At 46.3% G+C, this 24609-nt stretch overlaps 2 protein-coding genes across 2 annotated transcripts; both read right to left on the bottom strand.

The window, feature by feature from the left end:
- Positions 1–5344: 5344 nt before the first annotated feature.
- Positions 5345–6319, bottom strand: LOC133386149 (olfactory receptor 52N4-like). Its single transcript, XM_061629754.1, has one exon. It carries the CDS (start codon positions 6308–6310, stop codon positions 5345–5347), a length of 966 nt encoding a protein of 321 aa, XP_061485738.1. The 5' UTR covers positions 6311–6319.
- A 5294-nt stretch (positions 6320–11613) lies between these two features.
- Positions 11614–13700, bottom strand: LOC133385693 (olfactory receptor 52P1-like). Its single transcript, XM_061629255.1, has 2 exons — positions 13555–13700; positions 11614–12726 (listed from the first exon to the last, which is right to left on the bottom strand). Exon 2 carries the CDS (start codon positions 12668–12670, stop codon positions 11705–11707), a length of 966 nt encoding a protein of 321 aa, XP_061485239.1. The 5' UTR covers positions 12671–12726; positions 13555–13700; the 3' UTR covers positions 11614–11704.
- Positions 13701–24609: the final 10909 nt, after the last annotated feature.

Below are 24609 nucleotides of genomic sequence, written 5' to 3' on the forward strand. Positions count from 1 at the left end.
CTTTCCCGCCCTGGTAAATACCCAGGAATTTCCAGGCCCCGCCTGCACTGCTGTCTCGGTGCTGAGCTGACAGTTCAGAAACTGCAGCTTGTGCGAAATGCAGCGGCCAGATTGTTAACAGGGACCAGACAGTCCGAACATATAAAACCGATTCTGGCCCGCTTGCATTTGCTGCCTGTATGTTTCCGAGCTCAATTCAAGGTGCTGGTTTTGACCTATAAAGCCTTACATGGCTTGGGACCACAATACCTGATGGAATGCCTCTCCCGATACGAACCTACCTGTACACTACGCTCAACATCCAAGGCCCTCCTCCGGGTGCCTACTCCAAGGGAAGCTCGGAGGGTGGCAACAAGGGAGAGGATCTTCTCAGTGGTGGCCCCCAAATTATAGAATGACTTTCTTGATGAGGTGCACCTGGCGCCAACACTGTTATCTTTCCGGCACCAGGAAGAGACTTTCCTCTTCCCCCAGGCATTTTAGCATGTGTTTTAAATTGTTTTTATATTGTTTTAAATTTTAAAACTGTGTTTTATATTGTACCAATCCATAAGTGTGGCTCAAAAAGTGATCCTAATAATTACCGGCCTATTAGTCTGCTTTCAGTGGTAGGTAAGATCTATGCTGGCTATTTAAACTCCAAGCTAAAGTCATGGGTGGATGCTAATAACATCCTGGGCCAAGAACAGATTGGTTTTAAATCGGACCATTCCACTCTTGACCATTGTTTGGTTTTGTCCCAGCTGGTGTACAAACATGTGCTGTCTTCCGGCGGTAAATTGTTCGTGGCCTTTGTAGATCTAAAGTCAGCATTTGACTCCATTTCGCGTAGCCGCCTGGAGAGCAAAATGGACTCACTAAACATGGACAGGAGACTCTTGCTCCTGATAGCAGCATTGTATCATGACACTGTGGTACAAGTACGATGTAACCAACGTGGCCATCTTACTCGCGAGATTGGCTCCACCCGAGGAGTAGGGCAGGGCTGTGTGTTAGCACCTACTCTTTTTAATCTATATTTGGCTGATCTTCCTAGGGCTATGAGTTCGATCCAATCCCACTCCCCTAAATTAGGGAATGATAAACTCTGCATATTGCTGTATGCGGACGATGCAGTCTTAATATCACTCACCCGGTTAGGGTTAAAAAGATTACTGTCAGGCTTTGCGGTCTATTGCAATGATAACTTCTAACAATTAACCATGCAGAGTCAAAGGTTATTGTTTTTTCAAAGCGGAAGGTTAGATTCCCCTGGTGTTTAGGATGTGGTAGAATCGAACAGGTTAATACCTACAAATATCTGGGAATGTGGTTTCACGAGTCGGGTAGCTGGAAATCACAAGCAAATTATATAAAAGACAAAGCTGGTAAAAATCTGGGAGCACTAATATCATTTTATCTCTCCAAAGGAGGGAGGTATGTGCCAGCAGCCGTATGTATAATTAGGACCAAAATTATTCCGATGTTGCTATATGGTGCTCCGATCTGGTCCCCATATTTCAAGGGGTCTATATGCCCTTGTGATGTGCATGCGGTGGAGACAGTCATGCACGTCCTTTTTAAATGCAAATTTTACGAGGATGTCAGAAGAGATCTTTTAAATCCTATTCTTTTAAATTACTCTGGTCGTTCAGCCAGTACACTTTTAAAGATTCTTATTCAGGGCTCTGACGAATTAGTCACTTTAAGTGTGGCCAAATACTTAAATCAAGCCATGGTGATTAGAAAGGACCTGATCGGACCGAAGGTCTGATTGTACGCTATGCATGGGACGATTTACAGCTTATAGCTAGTTATTACGCAAGTATTACAAGCTAAAGTAATGTAAGCGGTCCTGGAAGCCAGTGTATAACAATCTGTTAATTGTATGTGCTGTCTATTTGTACTTCTTCGTTTGTTCCTGCTACGGTCTATTGACTATGCAATACAGGATGATGATGATGTGTTTTTAAATTGTTTTTAAAATATGTTTTTAAATTGTGTATTTGTTTTAATGTTTTTGATTGCTGTAAACCGCCCAGAGAGCTTCGGCTATGGGGCAGTATACAAGTGCAATCAATCAATCAATCAATGCACTAAGTACTCTGGCATAGTTATGGGTACCTCTGATGCCACAAGTGGAGCAGGGGGTGTGTGTGTTCATAGAACCATGGAAGGGCCCTTTAAGGCCATGGAGTCCAACCCCCTGCTCAATGCAGGAATCCAAGTGAAAGCATACGCGACAAGTGGCTGTCCAGCTGCCTTTTGAAGGCCTCCAGTGTCAGAGAGCCCATCACCTCCCTAGGTCATCGTGGGTTCCATTGTACCGCTCTGACAGTTAGGAAGTTTTTCTTGATGTTCAGTCAAGATCTGGCTTCCTGCACATCAGGGAAAACTTCAGGCTTCTGTGGAGAGGTAAAGCAATGACAGGGATCAGCATAGAAATACTTTAAAGAGGATTTGAAGGGAAAATGCGACAAATTTAGAGTTCAATCCAGCATGGTGTACTCACACAACCTTTCCCAACCTTTGGGTCCCCAGATGTTTCTGGACTACAATTCCCATCATTCCTGACCATTGTCCATGCTGGCTGGGGCTAATGGGAATTGTAGTCCAACAACATCTCTCCGTTACCTTTTGGGCGCCTATTGAAGACCTTCCTCTTTCAACAAGCCTTTTGAGACCTATCCCAGTCTGCGTCTGTGTTGGAATTACTTTTTAATACATTTGCATGACCTGGGCGAGCAGGGTTTGACTCTCCACTCTACCAAGAAGCTCACTGAGTTACCTTCGGCCAGCCACAGTCTCTTGGCTTAACCTACCTTACAGGGCTGTTGTGAGGATAAAATAGGGAGGAGAAAGCCATGTACACCACCTTGTGCTCCTTGGAATGAAGGCAGCATATAAATTCCAGAAATAATATATATATATATTATAAACCATCATATGCAACAGAGCAGGAAACTTAATGAGAACTTAATCTGAGGTTTTTTAGTTTAGAAAAATGGCAACGATTGGGGGGGGGGCAGAAGAGAGGTGAGTAAGAATAGGCTGGACGTGGAGAAAGTGGACCTGGGAAGGCTTTTCTCCCTCTTGCATAACATGAGAACCCAACTGGGGAGGCCCCAAGAAGCTTAATATTGGGAAATTCAGAACAGACAAGAGGAAGGTCCTGTTCACACAGCATGTCATTAAGCAATGGAATTTGCTCCCGCAGGAGACAGACGGCCACCAACCTGGACTGCCTTAAAAGGGGATTAGGCAGGTCCATGGAGCAGGAGGAGGCAGCTGGCCATGGCTACTAGCCATGTTGGCTACGTTCTCCCTCCACTGTCGGAGGTGGTCTACCCCTGAGCACCAGTTGCTGGGAATCGCAGGTGAGTAGGATGTTGCTGCTGCTGCTGCACTCAGCTCCTGCTTGGGGGCTTCTCTTTCCGGCATCTGGCTGGTTACGGTGAGAACAGGGTGCTGGACTAGATGGGCCCCTTTTGGTCTGCTCCAGCAGCCAGGCTCTTCTTATGTTCTTACTAAACACACATTGGCAAATAACAGCATTGAAAATCCAGCCAGCAGGATTGTCGTAGCACATAAAGTACTAGCTCAGAAGAGTCTAAACAACAATACCCAACGTCCAGATTTTTCTTGTTGCCATTTCTTTGTTGTTATGTGTCCTCAAGTCGATTACGACTTATGGCGACCCTATGAATCAGCGACCTCCAAGAGCATCTGTCATGAATCACCCTGTTCAGATCTTGTAGTTCAGGTCTGTGGCTTCCTTTATGGAATCAATCCATCTCTTGTTTGATTTTCCTCTTTTTCTACTCCCTGCTGTTTTTCCCAGCATTATTGTCTTTTCTAGTGAATCAGGTCTTCTCATGATGTGTCCAAAGTAGGATAACCTCAGTTTCATCATTTTAGCTTCTAGTGACAGTTCTGGTTTAATTTGTTCTGACACCCAATTATTTGTCTTTTTTGCAGTCCATGGTACGCGCAAAGCTCTCATCCAACACCACATTTCAAATGACTTGATTTTTCTCGTATCCACTTTTTTTACCGTCCAACTTTCACATCCATACATAGAGATCGGAAATACCATGGTCTGAATGATCTTGACTTTAGTGTTCAGTGATACATCTTTGCATTTGAGGACCTTTTCTAGTTCTCTCATAGCTGCCCTCCCCAGTCCTAGCCTTCTTCTGATTTCTTGACTATTGTCTCCATTTTGGTTAATGACTGTGCCAAGGTGTTGATAGTCCTTGAGAAGTTCAGTGTCCTCATTGTCAACTTTAAAGTTACATAAATCTTTCTGTTGTCATTACTTTAGTCTTCTTGACGTTCAGCTGTAGTCCTGCTTTTGCGCTTTCCTCTTTAACTTTCATCAGCATTCGTTTCAAATCATTACTGGTTTCTGCTAGTAGTATGGTATCGTCTGCATATCTTAAATGATTGATATTTCTCCCTCCAATTTTCACACCTCGTTCATCTTGGTCCAATCCTGCTTTCCGTATGATATGTTCTGCATACAGATTAAATAAATAGGGTGATGAAATACACCCCTGTCTCACACCCTTTTCTTTTGGGAACCAATCGGTTCTCCATATTCTGTCCTTACAGTAGCCTCTTGTCCAGAGTATAGGTTGCACATCAGGACAATCAGATGCTGCTGCACCCCCATTTCTTTTAAAGCATTCCATAGTTTTTCATGATCTCCACAATCAAAGGCTTTGCTGTAATCTATAAAGCACAGGGTGATTTTCTTCTGAAATTCCTTGCTCCGTCCCATTATCCAACGTATGTTTGCGATGTGATCTCTGGTGCCTCTTCCCTTTCTAAATCCAGCTTGGACGTCTGGCATTTCTCGCTCCATACATGGTAAGAGTCTTTGTTGTAGAATCTTGAGCATTAGTTTACCTGCATGGGATATTAAGGCAATAGTTTGATAATTACTGCATTCCCTGGGATCCCCTTTCTTTGGAATTGGGATGCATATGGAACGCTTCCAGTCTGTGGGCCATTGTTTAGTTTTCCATATTTCTTGACAGATTTTTGTCAACATTTGGACAGATTCAGTCTCAGTAGCTTGTAGCAACTCTATTGGTATGCCATCTGTTCCTGGTGATTTGTTTCTTCCAAGTATTTTTAAGAACAGCTTTCACCTCACATTCTAGAGTTTCTGGTTCTTCATCATATGATTCCTCCTTGAATGAATGTGTCATCCTTGCATCCCTTTTATAGAGTTCTTCAGTGTATTGCTTCCATCTTCCGTTTGGACAGGATGGACTTAAAGCATTTTTAAATGCACTTTCCAAGCACAGAGTTTCCAAAGGAAGCCAAACTCAGGAAAGCTCTGAAACCCCTGATCATCTCACCATTCATCTGTTGAAACTGTTTTTCCTGCATGGAATAGTTTCAACACACTTTCCCGAATCTGTTTCGTCTTCACCCCATAAATAATGGGGTTGAGCATAGGGAGTGTGAGCAAGTAGAAATTGGCCATAAGGATATGAATGTGGTGTGGGATGGTGTGGTCCCCAAAATGATGGGTGAAGAAGGTGAAAAATGCTGGAGTGTATGTGATAATTATGGCAATGACATGGGAGGTGCAGGTCCCAAAGGCTTTGCTCCGTGCATCCTTGGAGGAAAGCCCCACAACGGCTCTGAGGATCATGGCGTAAGATGCGGCAATTGAGAGGATGTCAAATCCCCCAATGACTGAAGCCACCATCAAGCCGTAGATTGCATCCACCCATGCGCTGCCACAGGCTATCTTGACTACGGACATGTGGTCGCAATAGGTGTGAGCGATGATGTTAGTGCGGCAGTATGGCAATCTTCTGACCAAGAAGTGGAAGGGACGCATCAGCATTGCCCCTCGGAGGAAAGTGGCCAAGCCGATCTTGGCAATAACCGAGTTGGTCAAAATGGTGCTGTATCTCAGTGGGTAACAGATGGCGATGAAACGGTCCAGGGCCATGAGCATGAGGACCCCAGACTCCATCCCAGTGAGCATGTGGATGAAGAACATCTGGGCCAGGCAGGAGCTAAAGTCAATATCTTTCATCTTGAACCAGAAGATGGTGACAGTTTTGGGCACCACAGTGTTTATCTCAAGGATGTCCGTGATGGAGAGCATGCTAAGGAAGAAGTACATGGGCCTGTGAAGAGCTTCCTCAACCCGGATGACGTAAAGCAGCCCACAGTTGCCCACCATAGCAATGAGATACATGGAGAAAAAAGGTAGGGAGATCCACATTTGGATGGCTTCCAGGCCTGGGATCCCATTCAGGATGAAGGAAGTGAAGGCGCCCTCACTGTAGTTAGATGTTGCCATGCTGTGCTGGACAGATAAAGGTCCTGGTCCCCTTTGCATTGGCATCTGGTCTCTGCACAAAAAGGAACACAGAGCAGCCACTGCATATGACTGACTCTAGAAGCTCCACAGTCACACCGAGCAAGGATCAGTCATGCTACAGTGTTAGCTTAGATTGGGATTGGTAATACAAGATTTAGGTAATGTTAATAACAATGCTCAATTCTGAAAATGTGGCATTGGAGAGAGCTGCCCGAATGGTCCATTTAGAATCTAAATTTCAGATGGTGGCCATAGGTAGCATGGACTGAGCAGAATCTTTGGCCTGTATGGAAATTGGGCAATTCTTGCCTTTTAAGATAATTGTATCACCTTTGGACCAGATATCTGCTACATTTCAGCTGAGCACGCTACTATTTATTTCTTAAATTTGTATTCCGCCCTTCCTCCCAATGGAGCCAAAGGCAGCAATCATTAAAATGTATAATTTAAAATCAAATTAAAACATATTTAAATTTTAAAAAACCATCTAAAACAATTACAAGCATTTAGAACATCTAAAAACATTTAAAAGCAATCACATATCCCTAATAGTTATTAATTTCATGGTTGCCCTGGCCAGTATCTCTCAGCCATCAATATTGAGGGAAACAGGTAGACCTCACCAGGGAAAGCCTCAAATGGGGAACTACCTCCAAGGAGGTCCTGTCAGGGGTTAATACCAGCCAGGCAGCACTTATTTGGGGGTTTCTTAACACTTTGTCCAAGATTACAATTACTTTATATTTTTACTTTAATCAAAGAGGAAGATTTGAATTAGGATTCTTTAAAATAAAATCAATCAATCCTTTCCCATATGATGATACAGGTTGTATCACTGTATGGGAAGCCCAACATATAGGCTGCATCAGCCATGGGCAGATGCCAGGCTTGTTGGATCCAGAACTCCAAGATCCAGCAACAAGAGCCAGGTGCAAAAGACATCCCTGAAAGAACAGGGGGGTGCCTCAGCACAATCTGAGCCCAGGAATTTTTCACTTCCAGAACTGAACTGGGCTCACAGCCCTTTCACATAAGAGCCTACTCCTGATTCCTTCATTTCCGCAACCTAATTTAGGTGAGAAGAAAGGTCACTCTGTTGTTGCTATGGTTAAACAGCTGGGAGTCAGAAACCCTGGCTGGTCTTTTGCAAATCACCCAGAGAGGGATCTACCAGTAGGCCTTGATCTACCATCTCCCCACCCCTGGGCTAAAGTACTGCACAGTATGGATCAGGGATGGGGAACCTGGGGTGACCCTCCAGATGTTGCAGGACTGTAGCTCTTCTGATCCCTACCCCATGGCTGTTCTGGCTGCTGGGGCCGGAGGGCACAGGACGAAGATCCACTGGAACTGGCCTTCCCCATCTTTGGCATATAATACTGCTCCGTCTGGTGTCATGCAATTCACTGCTGCTTCTCCCACTTCTAGTGTTGTTATTCCACCTACCCTCGTCACTGTGCTTTCAGTCTTGGGTTAGCAAGGAGAAACTTCATAGCGATTCTCCATCGAGAGTGACTGCCATTTTCCAGTTGCTGCATTTGTAATTCACATTGCACTCCTAATATAACCTTACACTGCAGTAAGTCACTCTGAGTTACTATTTAGTAGACAAGCACAAGAATGTGCTCCCTGTTGCTTCCCATTTGTGTAAAATATATGATGGCCCATAATAAGCGAGTGCAGGCAGATAGTTAAGGTCTGGGTCTGTGAGGCCACAATATTTTGTTCCCTCCTTTCAAAGGCAACATGCTCCATTTGCAAATGAATTTCTAAACTGACTCTGTCCATAGGGACAAAAGAAAGGATACCACAGTGCAAAACTCGGGTGCTTCTATCTGAGCTGTCTGCACAGCACAGTTTCAATTGGTCTTTATTCTATCTGAGAAATGACCCCTTTCTACCATTTGCCACACACCTTATGGCATCCTGCTTTGGACCAACTCTAACGGTCTTGACTTGAAATGAACTTGCAGTTTTTTTGCATTATGACTTTGCTCTCTTTTCCCACCTAAAAAAAAAAAATTATGAGATCAGTAAGAGCCTGTGGCCTGCGGGATCCGGCCAATGGGGGCCCATCTAGTCCAGCATCCTGTTCTCACGGCAGCCAATCAAATGCCCCAATGGAGGAAGCCCGCAAGATGGACTTGAGTGCAACAGCAGCGCTCTTCCCATCTCATGATTGCCAGCCACTGGCATTCAGTTCTATTCATGCATTTGTCTAATCTTAGTCTAATTTACTGGGCTATTTATTTATTTATTTATTTGAGATAATGTACATACTGCTTGAATGTAAAAACCTCTAAGTGGCTTTCAAAAAACACTAAAATCATCAATAAAACAGTTAAAAACAGGTAATTAAACATATTTAAAACAATTAAAACAACCACTAACCAAAGAGATTAAAACAGATCAACATCTAGGCTAGCCTAAACAAAAAAGGTTTCAAGCAAGTTTTAAGATGATCAGAGATCATTTGTTTTGATCCAAGGCAATAAAATAGGAGGAGGAAGAAGGGCATCCCTCACCTACCAAGCTGGATGCTATGGAAGGCTCTTGAGACACACCAGTCAGAAAGCCAGAAAGGAACATTATTCTTCCTCTCAAACAAGGCAGAATGAGAAACTGATTCTGAAAGTAGTAGCCATTGTGGCTACTAGCCATGTATCACCTTAAAAGGTAAAGGTGTCCCCGCACTTGTAGTGCGAGTTGTTTCTGACTCTTAGGGTGACGTCTTGCGACGTTTACTAGGCAGACCATATATATGGGGTGGGATTGCCAGTTCCTTCCCCGGCCTTTCTTTACCCCCCAGCATATGCCGGGTACTCATTTTACCGACCACGGATGGATGGAAGGCTGAGTGGACCTCGACCCCTTTTACCGGAGATTCGACTTCCTCCTTCCGTCGGAATCGAACTCCGGCCATGAGCATTGCTTCGGCTGCGTTACCGCTGCTTACTACTCTGCGCCACGGAGGACCTTACCCTCCGTGAATTTGTCCAAACCCTTTGAAAGCCATCCAAGTTTTGTCTGTCCTGAATCTCTCTACACTCAACATCTTTGGATTATTTGAGAGGAAGAAAAACTAAGTATACCTACTTGCCTGGGAGTAATCCTCATTGAACTCAGTGGAACATACTATCTGAGCAGACATGCATAGGATTGTGCTGTTTGTTTCTCATCCTGGGATAGTTAGGGAAAACATCTGTGCAATACATGATTCAGTGAAAATAAAAAATCCATCTGCCATGTATGGTTGTGGCCAATTAGAAGGTGTGTGATTACCCCAAGATCACCTTCATCTCAACAGATATGTCTGCACTTTAGAGCACAGGAGGAACCTTTAAAGCAGCCTTTGCCAGAATGGCGACCTCCAGATGTTTTGGACTACAACTCCCATCGGCCCCAGCCAGGACAGGTCCTGCACACATTTGATTCTGCAACATCTCTTCCCATACCACAATCGTCTTGTTCTTTTCCAACAGGTTAAAAAAAATCCCTGCATTTCAATGGATTCTCCAATAAGGACAACTCACCAAGAACACTCCAGAGTCTCTCTACTCATGTTGGTGTCTGTGGCTTGAAAGCACCGAGGCGTTTCCACATGTCCCTTCCAAACATAAGGAGGATATTTATAAGACCTCTGTTCAAATCTTTTCCCAGCAGGTTAGCACAAACTCCCCCCTGAATCCATTCACATATCTCCAGGCAGGGTCAGCCCTAGGATGTTTTCCCCCAGGAGCAAGTCCACGTGGGTCCATGGAGGGGGACGCACAAGCAGTTATTTGTGAGGAAACAGCTGAGGCCACTGGGATTGGTGTGGTATGGTTGCCAAGTGATTAGAAAAGAATGACCTGGCCTGCTCGTCTGCCCTTAAGAACACCTTCATCTGAGGAATTAGCAGGTGGAACTCTTCATGGCATGGAGATAAGCACCATCAGCTGCGGACATTGCCAGATGAAGCTGCTTTTAAAGGCACAACTTCAGAGGCTGCTTGAAAACTGGCAATCCTGAATTGAACTCAATGAGCATCTTAAGGCCATGTCACATGACTGATTGGTCCAACCTGAAAGCAGTGGCATTCCTTCCCCCCACAACCCTAGTCACATTTGCTATGTAATATCTGTAAAGGATGCAAAGAGGAGACTGGGATGTGCAACACAGAAACTTCACTGGAGCTGTGCAGCTGCTAGAAGGATATTATTATAACAATTTATTTATATACAGTTTTTCAGCCCAAAGGCCTCCAAAGCTCTACACAGCATATTAAAGTAGCAAAAGGTACAACAGAGTACAGTACAGGAACCAGGACGCTATTTTGCTGTTTACTTCTTGGTAAGTATAGACTAGGCTAGACAGTTTTGTTGTTTTGTGACTGTAATGCTCTGTATTTTACCTAGCCCTCAGGGGTGTGGGCTTTAAGGAATCGTTTTGCTGCTGTAATTGCGCACTTATATTTAAGAAAGCTACTTATTTACCTTTACATCTTAGGGGCTGCCACAGGGAATGCCCCCTCCCAGAGGGGCACTCCTTGAACTTCTGAAGGTGGTGGACCTACCAAGAGGGTCCCCTCTGCTGATTTTAACACCCGAAGGGAATGAGGTAGCCCTTCAGATATTTGAGGTATAAGTCATTTAGGGCTTTGAAATATCGTCTCACCCCTTATATCCCCAGTCGATCACTGCGCTCTGCACAACATAAGAAGCTGACCTTTAGGGCTGTGGAACTGACACTTTGGAATTCCCTCCCCTTAAATATTAGACAGGCCAGGGTTGCCAGCCCTCCAAGTTTGGCCAGGAATGACCAGGAATTGAGCTCTATCTCCAGGAGAATTGCCAACCCTCCAAGTCTGGTCTGGGGTCCAGGAACTGATCTCCAAGCATGTCTTGAAGACAATCCAGGAGATGTGACAAACCACCACTCTAGTCTCACAGCGGCCTGTCATCTGAAAAAGCCCAATCAGGAAGGTGCAGGAGATACAAAGGGGGCAGGGGTTAATAGTCAGTAAAGAGAAGAGGGGAAACATGGAAACTAGTCCTGGGTGAATGTTGCAAAATAGAGTTGGGAGACTGGTAGAGGTGCAGAGACAGTCAGGAGTGACAGATAGGAGGAGCTGAGTATTCAAGAACAGTTCCCCGTACCACTCCGTAGCTAAGCATGTTGCAGCTGCCTGTTGACTGAGCCAGGAGAAGGCCTACAGGGATATCCTTCTAAGACATTGTCACAAATTTTAACCTGTACAATTGTCTTGCCAAGGGCAGGAGGTTTGTAGGATACAGAGGCAAAAAACACACAAGGAAGTTTCAAAGCTTTTATTTCAGAGCAGGCAAGGGAAAAAAAGGGTACAAGAGGGCTGGTGTTTGGGGGGATACAGACTCACCTAGGCCTGGATTTGACAGTGACCCTGCTGGGCAGGAGCACCCTGGCAACCTGTTCCCGGATTTCCTTGGTCCTCACTCCATACACAATGGGGTTCAGCATGGGGGGAAAGAGGAGGTAGAGGTTGGCCAGTAGGATGTGGATATGGGGAGCCACGTGATGGCCAAAGCGGTGAGTGAAGAAGGAGAAGAGGGCAGGGCTGTAAGAGATCAAGATGACACAGATGTGGGAGCCACAGGTGCCAAAGGCCTTGAGCCTCGCCTCATGGGAAGAGAGGCGCAGCACTGCACGGAGAATGAAGAAGTAGGAGAGGCCGATGCATAGGAGGTCCCCTCCGATGACAACCAGAGCTACGCTCAGCCCATAGGCACGGCTGATGCTGGTGTCCCCACAGGCCAGCTTCACCACAGCCATGTGCTCGCAGTATGTGTGATGAATGACATTAGTCCGACAGTAGGACAGCCTCCGAATCAGGAGAGGACAAGGCGCCATCAGCAGCGTTCCCCTGACAACACCAGCCACGCCCATCTTGGCCACGAGCGAGCTCCTGAAGACTGAGCTGTACCTGAATGGGAAGCAGATGGCCACGTAACGGTCCAGTGCCATGGCCAACAGCACCGCCGACTCCATCATGCACAAGGCGTGGATGAAGAACATCTGGGTCAGGCAGGCGCTGGCTTGGATCTCCCCACCCTGGAACCAGAAGATGCAGAGCACCTTGGGCAAGGCAGAGCTGGAGGTGGCCAGATCAATCCCAGCCAGCATGCAGAGGAAGTAGCACATGGGCTGGTGGAGGGCTGGCTCTGTGGACACCACCAGGAGGATAGTGCAGTTTCCAACAATAATCACCACGTAGATGGTACACACTGGCACAGACAGCCACATGTGATACGCTTCTAGTCCTGGGATGCCTTGCAGTAGGAACATGGGAGGCCAGAAATGAGTCTGATTGGCCAGGGCCATGACCCAGTATCACAGTGGGGCATGATCTACTCCTCCCACAGCTTCACTCACGCCACCTGCAAATCAGAGCACAAAACCACACATATAGCAAAGATGAATTAGGGAGATGTGGGAGACTGCCAGGGATGCTCTGGGCACCAACATGCTCTGTGACACTGTGCAGACCTGTGGCTTTGGCCACCCCTACATGACACACTAAACTCCACTCTGCTTTAGCAGAGAGAGCACAACTGGCAAGCAGAGTGCTGAAAAATAGACCAGCAGAGGCTTTGGACCGGCCAAGGTCAAGACCCACATCGGAATGGGCAAGTATGCCAGTTTCGCTTCCTCATCCTTCCACACTTAAGTTCACTTCTTCATATTTTCACACCATGTTGCAAATTTTTATTTAAAAATCCTCATGAAAATTTAACATTTTAGTGTGCCGTTCTCCTGATACACACATTGTTGTAAGCAATTTAGCCTAAAATACATACTTTTGCAAAGCAATTTTCCATAATGCAATGCATTTTTGTATTTTAACTAATTCATGCATCTTAGGCACACTTTACACCATTATATCCATTTTTGTACACATTACATGACGGGAGAATTGCACTGCAAAATTCAGAAAAGTGTACATTTCAAAAGACAGCTGCGTTCCAGTTTGTATCTTGTTTCAGAAAGTGCAAATTAAGTAAGTACACCTTTAAATGCCAGCTGAATCACTTCTCTCCCCATCTCTAGCTCCATAGAGATCAAGAAGCAAAGCAATTGCAAGGTACAACCTTGTGAATGAGCAGAGACAGATAAAAGTGAAAGCTGGACAGAGCTCCAACCCACATAGCAGCACTAGTAAGGAAGGCAGCTTGAAGAGCTGGCTCAGCTGAGCTTAAAAAACTCACCTGGAGGCAGCAAGAAGGACGAGGCAGAGTCCTTGCAGGGTAATGCTAACACTGATCCTGCAAAGGTAGGCAGGGAGTGACCTTTATAGGCTTGCTGTGCTAAACTCCCAGCAAGATCCCCAGCTGCTGAGGCCCTGGTGCTCAAAGGCATCTGTGCAATGGTGGGAGAGTCTTCCTCCTCTCACGTTAAATAGCCTCTCAGGTGTTTTAAGTTTGTCTTCCTGAGAGATTCAGCTGGCTGGCTGTGCAGCCCTCATGAGGCTGCCTTAAAAAGCAAATTCAGAGATGCTTCCCAGCCAGCAACTCTCGAGGCACAAGGCGCCTTCAAGAGGAGCGGTTCTTGTTGGGCTTAAATGAGACAGAAACCGTGCAGTAGTTCTATCTCTTTGCAGAGCATCTTTAGTACTATTAGTATTGGTATCATCACCATCATAATCAACAACAACAACTCCTGCTCCTGCTGAAGGAAGAGTGGGATATAAAAATAATAAATAAACAACAACAACAACAACAATAATAGTATCCTGCTCTTCCTCCCAGAAGGAGCCCAGGGCAGCAAACAAAAACACTAAAAACACTCTAAAACATCTAAAAAAACCAGACTTTAATATATAGTAACCAAATATCATTAAAAACATCTTTTTTAAAAAAAAGCTTTAAAAGCAGCTTAAAAAACAAATTCGAATACAGATGCAGACTGGGATAAGGTCTCTACTTAAAAGGCTTGTTGAAAGAGGAAGGTCTTCAGTAGGTGTCTAAAAGATAACACAGATGGCGCCTGTCTCAGAGGCATACTGGAATAACTGCTGTGATAGGTTTTATTGGTGGACTGTTGCTGTTGTTTAGGAGGAATCTTAGGAAGGAGGGACATGGATGATGCCACCCCAATTTCAGTGATCATGGGTAGGAAGAGGTACAACCACAGGGTGGTGATGAGCTACCACAGAAGATGAGGGCAAGGGTATCTACGTCTTGTTCCTCACTCCCATTCCTCCCATGGATGGGTTCCTGGTTGCTCATCTGCTGTGCCCACTGGCCTGTGTGTGCACACAGACCAACGCATAGGGCAGGGCACACCCTCAACTTGGTTTTTGCTCCAGATGGAGGAAGGGGTGGTCTGGAGATAGTGGGGTGGATGTCACTCCATTGTCATGTTCAGACCACATCCTGGTGAAGTTTAGACTTACAGCTCCAATCCTCCCCTGTAGGAGTGATTGACAGATTAAGATGGTCCGCCCCAGAGACTAATGGAATCCACTGGATTCCTGAACGCCTTGGGGGAGTTCCCAGTGGATAGAGCAGGTGACCCTGTTGAAGCCCTTGTTATGCTGTGGAACAGCGAGACACATCAGGATCGTGACATGGTTGTCTCCGAGCACCCTCTCCGGCATTGTGTAGCCAGGTTTGCACCTTGGTACACGGTCGAGGTCCACTCAGCCTTCCAACCATCCGTGGTCGGTAAAATGAGTACCCGGCATATGCTGAGGCGTAAAGAAAGGCCAGGGAAGGAACTGGCAATCCCACACCATATATACGGTCTGCCTAGTAAACATCACAAGACGTCACCCTAAGTGTCGGAAACGACTCGCACTACAAGTGAGGGGACACCTTTACCTTTTTACACCAGACAAAGGGCAATGAAAGAGACTGGATGACGGCTAGAGCACTAGTGGTGAATAAGGTTACCAGGTCTCCAGTTTTGGGGCAGAGTCTCTGGTTTTTGGGGGTCCCCTCCGGTTCTCCGGCAAGCACCCCTTAATCTCCATACTCTCAGCTTCAATTTAAAATAATTTAAGTTTCTAGGTGGTCTGGTTCCCAAGATACACACCAAAACGTCAACCGCCCCCCCCGTGCGACTGTTAAATCTGTTTTATAGATCTTTATAACAGCTCCTAGCTCTAACTACAACTCCCATCAGCCCAATCCAGTGGCCATGCTGGCTGGGGCTGATGGGAGTTGTAGTTTAAAAAAGTAATTTTTCCAAGCTCTGTCTCTAACCCCGCCCTTTCAGGATTGTAGCCAGTAAATGAAGCCAGGGTTGTGACTTGTTGATCCAGGCATGCCTAGGCTTAATTTCAACGTCAGAAAATGGTGGCTTTGAGATTTTGCAGTTTGAGTAAGTAATATGGCTTAAAGGTTTTTTTTCTCTTGTGTACAAGAGTCAGACCCTGGGCTATGAAATATGAAAGTATTTAATCCAATACTTGCTTTCCATGTACCTGGCGTAAACCCCATTGAACTCCATTAGGACTTACTTTTGAGTAGACCTGGTTAGGATTGTGCTGTAAATTAATGGGACTTTTGAGTAAACATAGCACAGACTTGTGTTTGTGTTGTAAATCTTTCTCTTCCTCTCCAATCCTATTTTTAAAGCAATTAGGCAGGGTTTACCTAGGTATCACACTTTTTATTATGTAGGAAACTAATACTGATTTTTTAAAAAAATGTTCCCCAATGACCAACTGGTTTGACAACAAACTATTATATGGGGTGTATTTTTACACCTGCAAGTGTGTGTGTGTATATATATGGAGCCTTTAAAACAACCCTGTGAGGTAGGGTTGGTGATTGGAAACCAAGGCAGCTCACAATAAGAAATAAATCCCTTTAAAAACCAATAACCATAAAACAAGTATAAACAGTTACAAAACAGCTTAAAGTGGCATGATTCCAAATTTTGGGTTGGGTGAATGTTTATTTATTTATTATTTTATTTATATCCCGCCCTTCCTCCCAGCAGGAGCCCAGGGCGGCAAACAAAAGCACTAAAAACACTTTAAAAATGATAAAAACAGACTTTAAAACATATTAAAACAAAACATCTTTAAAAACATTTTTAAAAGCTTTAAAAACATTTTTTTAAGAAAAGGTTTAAAAACATATTAAAAAGCAATTCCAACACATACACAGACTGGGATAAGGTCTCAACTTAAAAGGCTTGTTAAAAGAACAAGTTCCTTATCACTTGAGGGTACAGTTTTCCCTGGTTGAGTAACCCCATTGAATACATTGGGACTTGCTCAGGGCTGTGGAGTCGGTACGCCAAACCTCCAACTCCAACTCCTCTATTTTTCTACTGTCCGACTCAGACTCCACCCAAAATTGCTTCCGAATCCACAGCCCTGGAAAGGGCTGTAAATGTCTTTTTAAATTGGAACCTCTCATAGGAGCATTTTTATCACTGCCTGAATATGCGTTGATCTTGGCATCACAGCATTTGTCTTCATCTGGGTCCTGTGTCATACACTGACACACAAAATGTTTTCCATCTTGAGTTATGGTGAAATGCTCAACTACAGCTGACTTCATGGGGAGCTTCTTTGACATTTTGAATTTATATTTTTAAAAAATTGTCAATCAAAATTTATTTTGAAGTCGGAGTCCGTACATTTCTACCGACTCCAACTCCACCCAAAATTGCTTCCGACTCCGACTCCACCCAAAATTGCTTCCGACTCCACGACTCCGACTCTGACTCCACAGCCCTGGACTTGCTTCTCAGTAAACAAACATAGGATTGCACTATAAATATCTTTACAGGTTGTGTAAATAATGAACATATTTGATAGTCATGCTTATATAACTATTTTGTCATACTGTGTCCCAATAAGTATCTGATTTCACGCTATGGTTGTACAATACTTACTCGACATTTTAAGTATGCCTTGGGGCGGTCGTGGTTCTCCATTGTTTTCATCCTGATAGGCTGAGAGATGGCGAGTAGCCCATGGTCACCCACTACAGTTTATAGCTCATTTCCATTTTGAAAAATTAATTAAAACAATTTACATGCAGGCAAAATTTATTAAGTGGATTCACACAATATGTTTAAAGCACATCCAACTCGCATTTAAAGCACACGACTTCCCCTAAAGAATCCTGGAAGTGTCGTTTCCCCCTCACAGTTATAGTTCTCACCACTCTTAACAAATTGCAGTTCCCATTATTCTGTGGTGGGATTCATGTGCTTCAAATGGGTGTTGAATATGCTTTAAATGAATGGTGTGGATCTGCCCTAGGTATGATGTGCGTTCAAGAGTGAATTGAAAAGAACAAGTTTAAAAGATACTTCTTACTCTTACTCATTTCTCAGACCTCTTTCTGAAGGGTCAAATCTGTAAAGATGTTTGGAGCAGCCACGTTAAAAGATAAGGGCAGGTCATCTCAGGCAGGGGGTTGCCAACCCTGCTTGGATATGGATATATTTGGAGAGGATTCCTAGTCAAGCTTTACCAACAGCACAATCCAAACTATATCTGCTCAGAAGTCAGTCCTGTTGAGTTCTATGGGGCTTAATCCCTTAGTAAGTGTGTTTAGAATTGTAGCCTTCAGGAGCATCCATCTTTACTCCCCAATGCTCCCATCTAACATCTCCACAACACTAGGCTCCTTTGTCCCTACAGTGGCCTTCTGGTGACTGGCCTGCCCTGAAGGCACTTAAACCCTTCTTGCTGAAAGCAAGTAGGCTAGATTATTATTATTATTATTTATTAAATTTATATACCGCCCGACTAGCAATAGCTCTCTGGGCGGTGAACATAAAATAGTATAAAAATACAATGAATAACAAAATAATATTAAAATACAATCAACAATACAATAAACATTATTAAAATTAGATCAATGTAACTTAAAATGCTTCAGAGAATAGGAAGGTTTTGACCTGGCGCCGGAAGGAAAGCAGAGTCGGCGCCAGGCGTACTTCCTCAGGGAGACTGTTCCATAGTTCGGGGGCCACCACTGAGAAGGCCCTAGATCTTGTCATCACCCTCCGGGCCTCCCTGTGAGTTGGAACCCGGAGGAGGGCCTTCGTAGCAGAACGTAGTGCACGGGCCGGTTCATATCGGAAGAGGCGTTCCGCAAGGTATCGTGGTCCCGCACCGTATAAGGCTTTATAGGTTAATACCAACACTTTGAATCTAGCCCGGAAACATATTGGCAACCAGTGCAAGCTGGCCAGAACAGGTGTTATATGCTCGGACTGCTTGGTCCTTGTCAGCAATCTGGCCGCCGCATTTTGCACTAGTTGTAGCTTCCGAACTGTCTTCAAAGGTAGCCCTACGTAAAGCGCATTACAGTAATCCAAACGTGAGGTTACCAGAGCATGTACCACTGATGTAAGGTCCTCTTTACTCAAATAGGGACGTAGCTGGGCTACCAACCGAAGTTGGTAAAACGCATTCCTAACCACCGAGGCTACTTGAGCCTCAAGTGAGAGGGAAGAGTCTAAAAAGACTCCCAGACTACGAACCCGGTCCTTTAGGGGGAGTGTAACCCCGTCCAGGACAGGGTATATATCCACCATCCGATCAGAGAACCCGTCCACCAACAGCATCTCAGTCTTGTCTGGATTGAGCTTCAGTTTGTTAACTCTCATCCAGTCCATTGTCGAGGCCAGGCAACGGTTCAGCAAATCGACAGCCTCACCTGAAGAAGATGAAAAGGAGAAGTAGAGCTGCGTGTCATCAGCATACTGATGACAACGCACTCCAAAACTCCTGATGACCTCTCCCAACGGCTTCATGTAGATATTAAAAAGCAGGGGGGACAAAACTGACCCCTGCGGGACCCCATATTGGAGAGCCCGCGGTGTCGAGCAATGTTCCCCAAGCACTACCTTCTGGAGACGACCCGCCAAGTAGGAGCGGAACCACTGCCAAGCAGTACCTCCAACTCCCAACTCCGCGAGCCTCTCCAGAAGGATACCATGGTCGATGGTATCAAAAGCCGCTGAGAGATCAAGGAGAATCAACAGAGTTACACTCCCTCTGTCTCTTTCCCGACATAGGTCATCGTACAGGGCGACCAAGGCTGTCTCAGTGCCAAAACCGGGCCTAAAACCCGATTGAAATGGATCTAGATAATCAGTTTCATCCAATAGCGCCTGGAGCTGGCCAGCAACCACCCGTTCCAAGACCTTGCCCAGGAATGGAACATTCGCCACTGGCCTGTAGCTGTTAAAATTGTCTGGGTCCAAGGAAGGCTTTTTCAGGAGTGGTCTCACCACTGCCTCTTTCAGACAGCCCGGGACCACTCCCTCTCGTAAAGAGGCATTTATCACTTCCTTGGCCCAGCTACCTGTTCCATTCCTGCTAGTTTTTATCAGCCAGGAGGGGCAAGGATCCAGTACCGAAGTGGTTGCACGTACCTGTCCAAGCACCTTGTCCACGTCCTCGAGTTGAACCAACTGAAGCTCATCCAACAAAACAGGACAAGACTGTGCTCCGGACACCTCACTAGGATCTACTGCTATAACTTGAGAGTCTAGGTCCCGGCGGATACATGAGATCTTATTCTGGAAGTGATCGGCAAACTGATTACAGCGGGCCTCCGATGATTCCACCCTGTCCGGAGGGTTTGAATGGAGAAGCCCCCGGACAACTCGAAAGAGCTCTGCTGGGCGGCAAAGAGATGATTTAATAGTGGCAGCAAAATGATGTTTTTTAGCTGCCTTCACTGCTCCTACATAGAGCTTAGTCGAAGCACTAACCAGCGCATAATTGTATCCGTCGGGAGTTCGTCTCCATTTCCGCTCAAGCCTCCTCCTATCTTGCTTCATCGCTCTCAGCTCCGGAGTATACCATGGAGCTGTATGAGCTCTACAAAGGAGAGGGCGTGCAGGAGCGATCGTGTTTACAGCCCGGGTCATCTCCGTATTCCACAGAGCGACCAGGGCTTCAGCAGGAGCGCCAGTCCTATCAGCCGGAAAATCCCCCAGAGCCCTTTGAAAACCTTCAGGATCCATTAGTCTCCGGGGGCGGACCATTTTAATAAGTCCCCCACCCTTGCAGAGGGAAGAGGTTACTGAAAGTCTAAACTTCAGCAAGCAGTGGTCTGTCCATGACAAAGGGAGTGTTGTAAAACTCCCCACATCCAGATCACTTTCCCCATGCTCAGTAGCAAAAACAAGGTCTAGAGTGTGCCCCGATACATGTGTTGGACCACTAACATATTGAGACAGCCCCATGGCTGTCATGGAAGCCATGAAGTCCTGAGCCGCGCCAGACAAAGTGGTCTCGGCATGAATGTTGAAATCCCCCAGTACTATTAGTCTGGGGGACCTCAACAATATATCCGAGACCACTTCCGCCAGCTCAGTTAGGGAAGCCATTGGGCAGCAAGGTGGGCGGTACACCAAAAGGATTCCCAGCCTGTCCCTCTGGCCCAACACAAGGTGTAAACACTCCAGGCCAGTAACTGAATGAACATGGTGCTTGGTGAGTGAGATGGAACTCTTATAGACGACAGCGACCCCACCTCCCCGACCCTCAGATCTACCATGATGCTGGACCAGGTACCCCGGTGGGCAGAGCTGAGAGAGACCAACTCCTCCCTGCTCACCCACCCAGGTCTCGGTTATACATGCCAGATCGGCTGCCTCATCCACAATCAAATCGTGGACGAGGGAGGTTTTATTATATACCGATCTGGCATTTAATAACAGCAACTGGAGATCTGAGAGATGGCTGATAGGACTACCAACGACCTTGCGGGTGTGGGAAGGACCGGAACAAGGCACAGCCACAACATGTCTGGACCGCGTTCCCCTTACCTGGCACGTCCTTCTCACAGCGCCATACCTTCCTTTGCCCGTCACTACGGCAATTAAATGTTCCCTACCCAGGCTCCATCTTTTAGCTAAGATTTCTATTTTAATTTCCAATCAGATTTTTTTTAAAATTGTATGCTCCAAGCAACTGTGATTGATGCTTAATGTATCATGCTTAATGACATCACTTGGGCCTGCCCCGTGACATCACTTGGGCACACCCCATGACATCACTCAGGCCCGCCCCATGACATCACTCAGGCCCACCCCATGACATCACTCAGGCCCGCCTCCATGACATCACTAGGGCCTGCCCCTCAAATCTCAGGTTTTGGGATGCTTCTGACCTGGCAACCCTAGTGGTGAAAGACGTGCTGTGAGGCTGATGAGGCACGAGTAAAACATCATAACTGTGCCTACTGTGTGGCGGTGAGGGCAGCAAAGAAGGCCCATTTCTCTGCCTCCATCGCATCCTCAAGTAGCCGTCCAGTGGAGCTTTTCCATATTGTCAGAGGTCTGTTGACATCAACTCCAGGAAATGGAGTTTTAGACCTTTTGGAGGCCCACTGTGAATTGTTTGCGAGGCACTTTGAAGGCAAAGTTGCTTGCCTCCATAGCAATCTTGATGCCCCATCCACATCTACTGTAGTCCCCAGTGAGGAATCCAGGGCAACATCAACTGCAACTTCTTGGAATCAGTTTCAGTTGATGCGGCCTGATGGTGTGGACAAGGTGCTTGTGATGATGCGGCCAGCAAAGTGTCCTCTTGACCCTTGCCCTTCTTGGCTTATTAAAGCTTGCCGAGGGGGTTTGACCGAGTGGATCCAGGGTGTGGTCAATGCATATTTGTAGGAGGGAGTGGTCCCAGTCGCCCTGAGAAGAGTGGTGATCCTACCGTTCTTGACAAACTCACCCTGGAGCCATTGGTTTGTGACAACTACCGACCGGTTGCAAATGCCCCCTTTTTAGGGAAGGTGATTGAGAGGGTTGTGGTGCAGCAACAGCAAGTACTCTTGCATGAAACAGATCATCCTGACCCATCCTAGTCTGGGTTCAGGCCTGGTTATGGGACTGAATTGGCCTTGATCACCTTGAGGGATGACTATTGGGAGAAGGGCAGGGCGAGTGCAACCCTGTTATTCTTACTTAATCATATAACCATCCCATAAACAAATCAGAATGAATGCTCAATAAAGATTGGACATAAAGGCCTAACCTCTGCACGAGCTTCGCGCAATAAACAGGTTGTCTGGAGGAATTCACGCTTAGGAATTCTCCCTGCAGTTGGGAACCCTGAAAAGATAGAGTTCCCATTCATAAGAAGGTTTGTAAGCACTTTCAACCAAAGGCGCTTAGAAACCCTCTTCAGCCCTCCCTGCATGACTGGGGATTTTGGAGGCCTCACCCCCCAACCCCCATGTTAGATCTTGCATGTTCCAGTGAGTGCCTGCCTCAATGTGGCCTCTGGCAACACACTTGGATGTGGGTCTTTGAAGACTCTTTGAACATGGCAGCTGGTACACGATGCTCCTGACAGGGTAGCCTTGAGAGCTGGTTAGTTGAAGCATATTTGGGGGGCATTTTTCAAACCACATTGGGGCTCCCAATTAGTTTTGCAGCCAAATTCATAGAATCATAGAATAGTAGAGTTGGAAGGGGCCTATAAGGCCATCAAGTCCAACCCCCTGCTCAATGCAGGAATCCAAATCAAAGCATTCCAGACAGATGGCTGTCCAGCTGCCTCTTGAAGGCCTCCTGTGTCGGAGAGCCCACTACCTCCCTAGGTCATTGGTTCCATTGTGTTGGTCAAAATTCCAAGGGTTGGTCATGCCCTTTGAAGTCTCATCAGTCTGGGTCCAGCCAGAGCATTGGAAGGGCCCTTTGCTTCCTTAGGAGTCTGCCTGCCAAGCCAACTACAGTCACTGGAGGGAGCTCTACTCTGCATTCTGCCTTTCCGTGGGAGCCAGGTTGGCAAGTGGGGAGGGCAGTCAGGGCTTTCTTTCCCAGGCGCTGGAATTCCCTGACCCAAGGTGAGTTTGGCCCCCTCCCTCCTTTTTTCCTTGTCGCTGTGCTCCCCCCCCCCCCGATAAGTGCGATGTTCCCTGATTTCAAAATCCTGCTGTTTTATCCTTCTAACCAGATTGACAGATTATTTGGACATCTGAGTGTGTTTTTATCCTATTGTATTTTAATCTGTTGTTCGCCCCTCTTCCGGGGCCTTGGGGCCGACACGCCATGTACAAATATACTTTAATAATGTCACCATCGTCTTCATCAATGAGGAGGAGGCAGAGGCACACCATCAAAGCCAAGCCTCTGGCAACAAGTGTCTGCAGTGGTCCTGGCTGGACTGAGCAGCTACGGCGATGGTCCACTCTGCAGGGTCCACTCCTGGAGAGCCATGAGCGGCCTCACTCTCCACCGGCAAGAAGCTACTTGGGGAAGCTCTTCTGAATTGCTCTGGACGAGAAAGGATCCAATCCTATTTTGCTTGTAACTGTGCCTGGACAGTAAAAAGAGAAAGCTATTCCAAAAAACGCTTAAAAGGAAAAGCTTTAGAAGGTCTTTGGAAGGGACGTTACTACTCAAGGTTATTTCAAAGCCTCTGTGGGATTCAAGGACTTCCTTGATAGGGCCAAGGGCACCAGTTCCCCTTTCAGAGCTCCCTTTTTAGAGGCCCTTGAAGTCACCTGAGGGCTTCCAGCCTATTAGGGTTCCCCGAAGGAAGACGCCACGTAAATATTTCCTGGCCTCCCTGCTGGGCCTGGCAGAGCCAGAGTTGCTAGAGCAGAGAGCAGGCCACTGTGTGCTACTTCAGGGTGCCAATGGCTGTTGTTGGCCCCAGCTGAGTGTGGACTCCAATTCATCTGGCCAGAAACTGCGGTAAGGAACCGGTGGGGTGGGGTGAGGGTTAGTAACTTGGATTGCTTGGACATCTTTACTGCGACATTCCCCCAAGGTGGGTGGGGGGCTACCAGATCCTTTTTGGGTGGCCTCAGGCTCAGCCGGGGGGACAGAGCAGTAAAATTCCATCTGGATGGTTGTCTCGGAGAATCCAGTTCTGGCTGGATATTAAAAGAAATATGGCAGGGAAGTGACAGAAATGCAAAGTGGGGAGGAGCTGTGGGGGCATGGCTGAGTGCGCAGGATGCATTTGGGGTTTATCTTTAATGAGATAATTCGTGGTGGTCGCAGGGAGGCAGCCAAGGAACCCGAGCCTCTAAGGAGCAACCCAGGAAAAAAAAGCCAGTGGAAACTTCTGCTCTGGCACGATCGGCCTGAATCTGTTCTGTGTGTGCTGAGAGGTAGGACGGAGGGCAAAAAACAGGGCAAGCTGCAGTCAAAGCAGCACATCTGCTGTGCTAGGAAAGAGCAGGCATAGCCTGGGAGTTACTCTCTGGAAGGGAGAGGGCAGGCGTTGGAGAGTTAGGGCACCTAATAATAATAACAACAACAACAACAATAATAATAAATTATTTATGAGTCGCCTATCTGGCCGAATTAAC

The sequence above is a fragment of the Rhineura floridana genome, chromosome 5, assembly GCF_030035675.1.
Source record: "Rhineura floridana isolate rRhiFlo1 chromosome 5, rRhiFlo1.hap2, whole genome shotgun sequence".
NCBI lineage: Eukaryota > Metazoa > Chordata > Lepidosauria > Squamata > Rhineuridae > Rhineura > Rhineura floridana.

Bases quoted from the DNA above. Each gene is read 5' to 3' on its own strand.
- LOC133385693 (XM_061629255.1), bottom strand. From the start codon at position 12,670: ATGGCCCTGGCCAATCAGACTCATTTCTGGCCTCCCATGTTCCTACTG.
- LOC133386149 (XM_061629754.1), bottom strand. From the start codon at position 6,310: ATGGCAACATCTAACTACAGTGAGGGCGCCTTCACTTCCTTCATCCTG.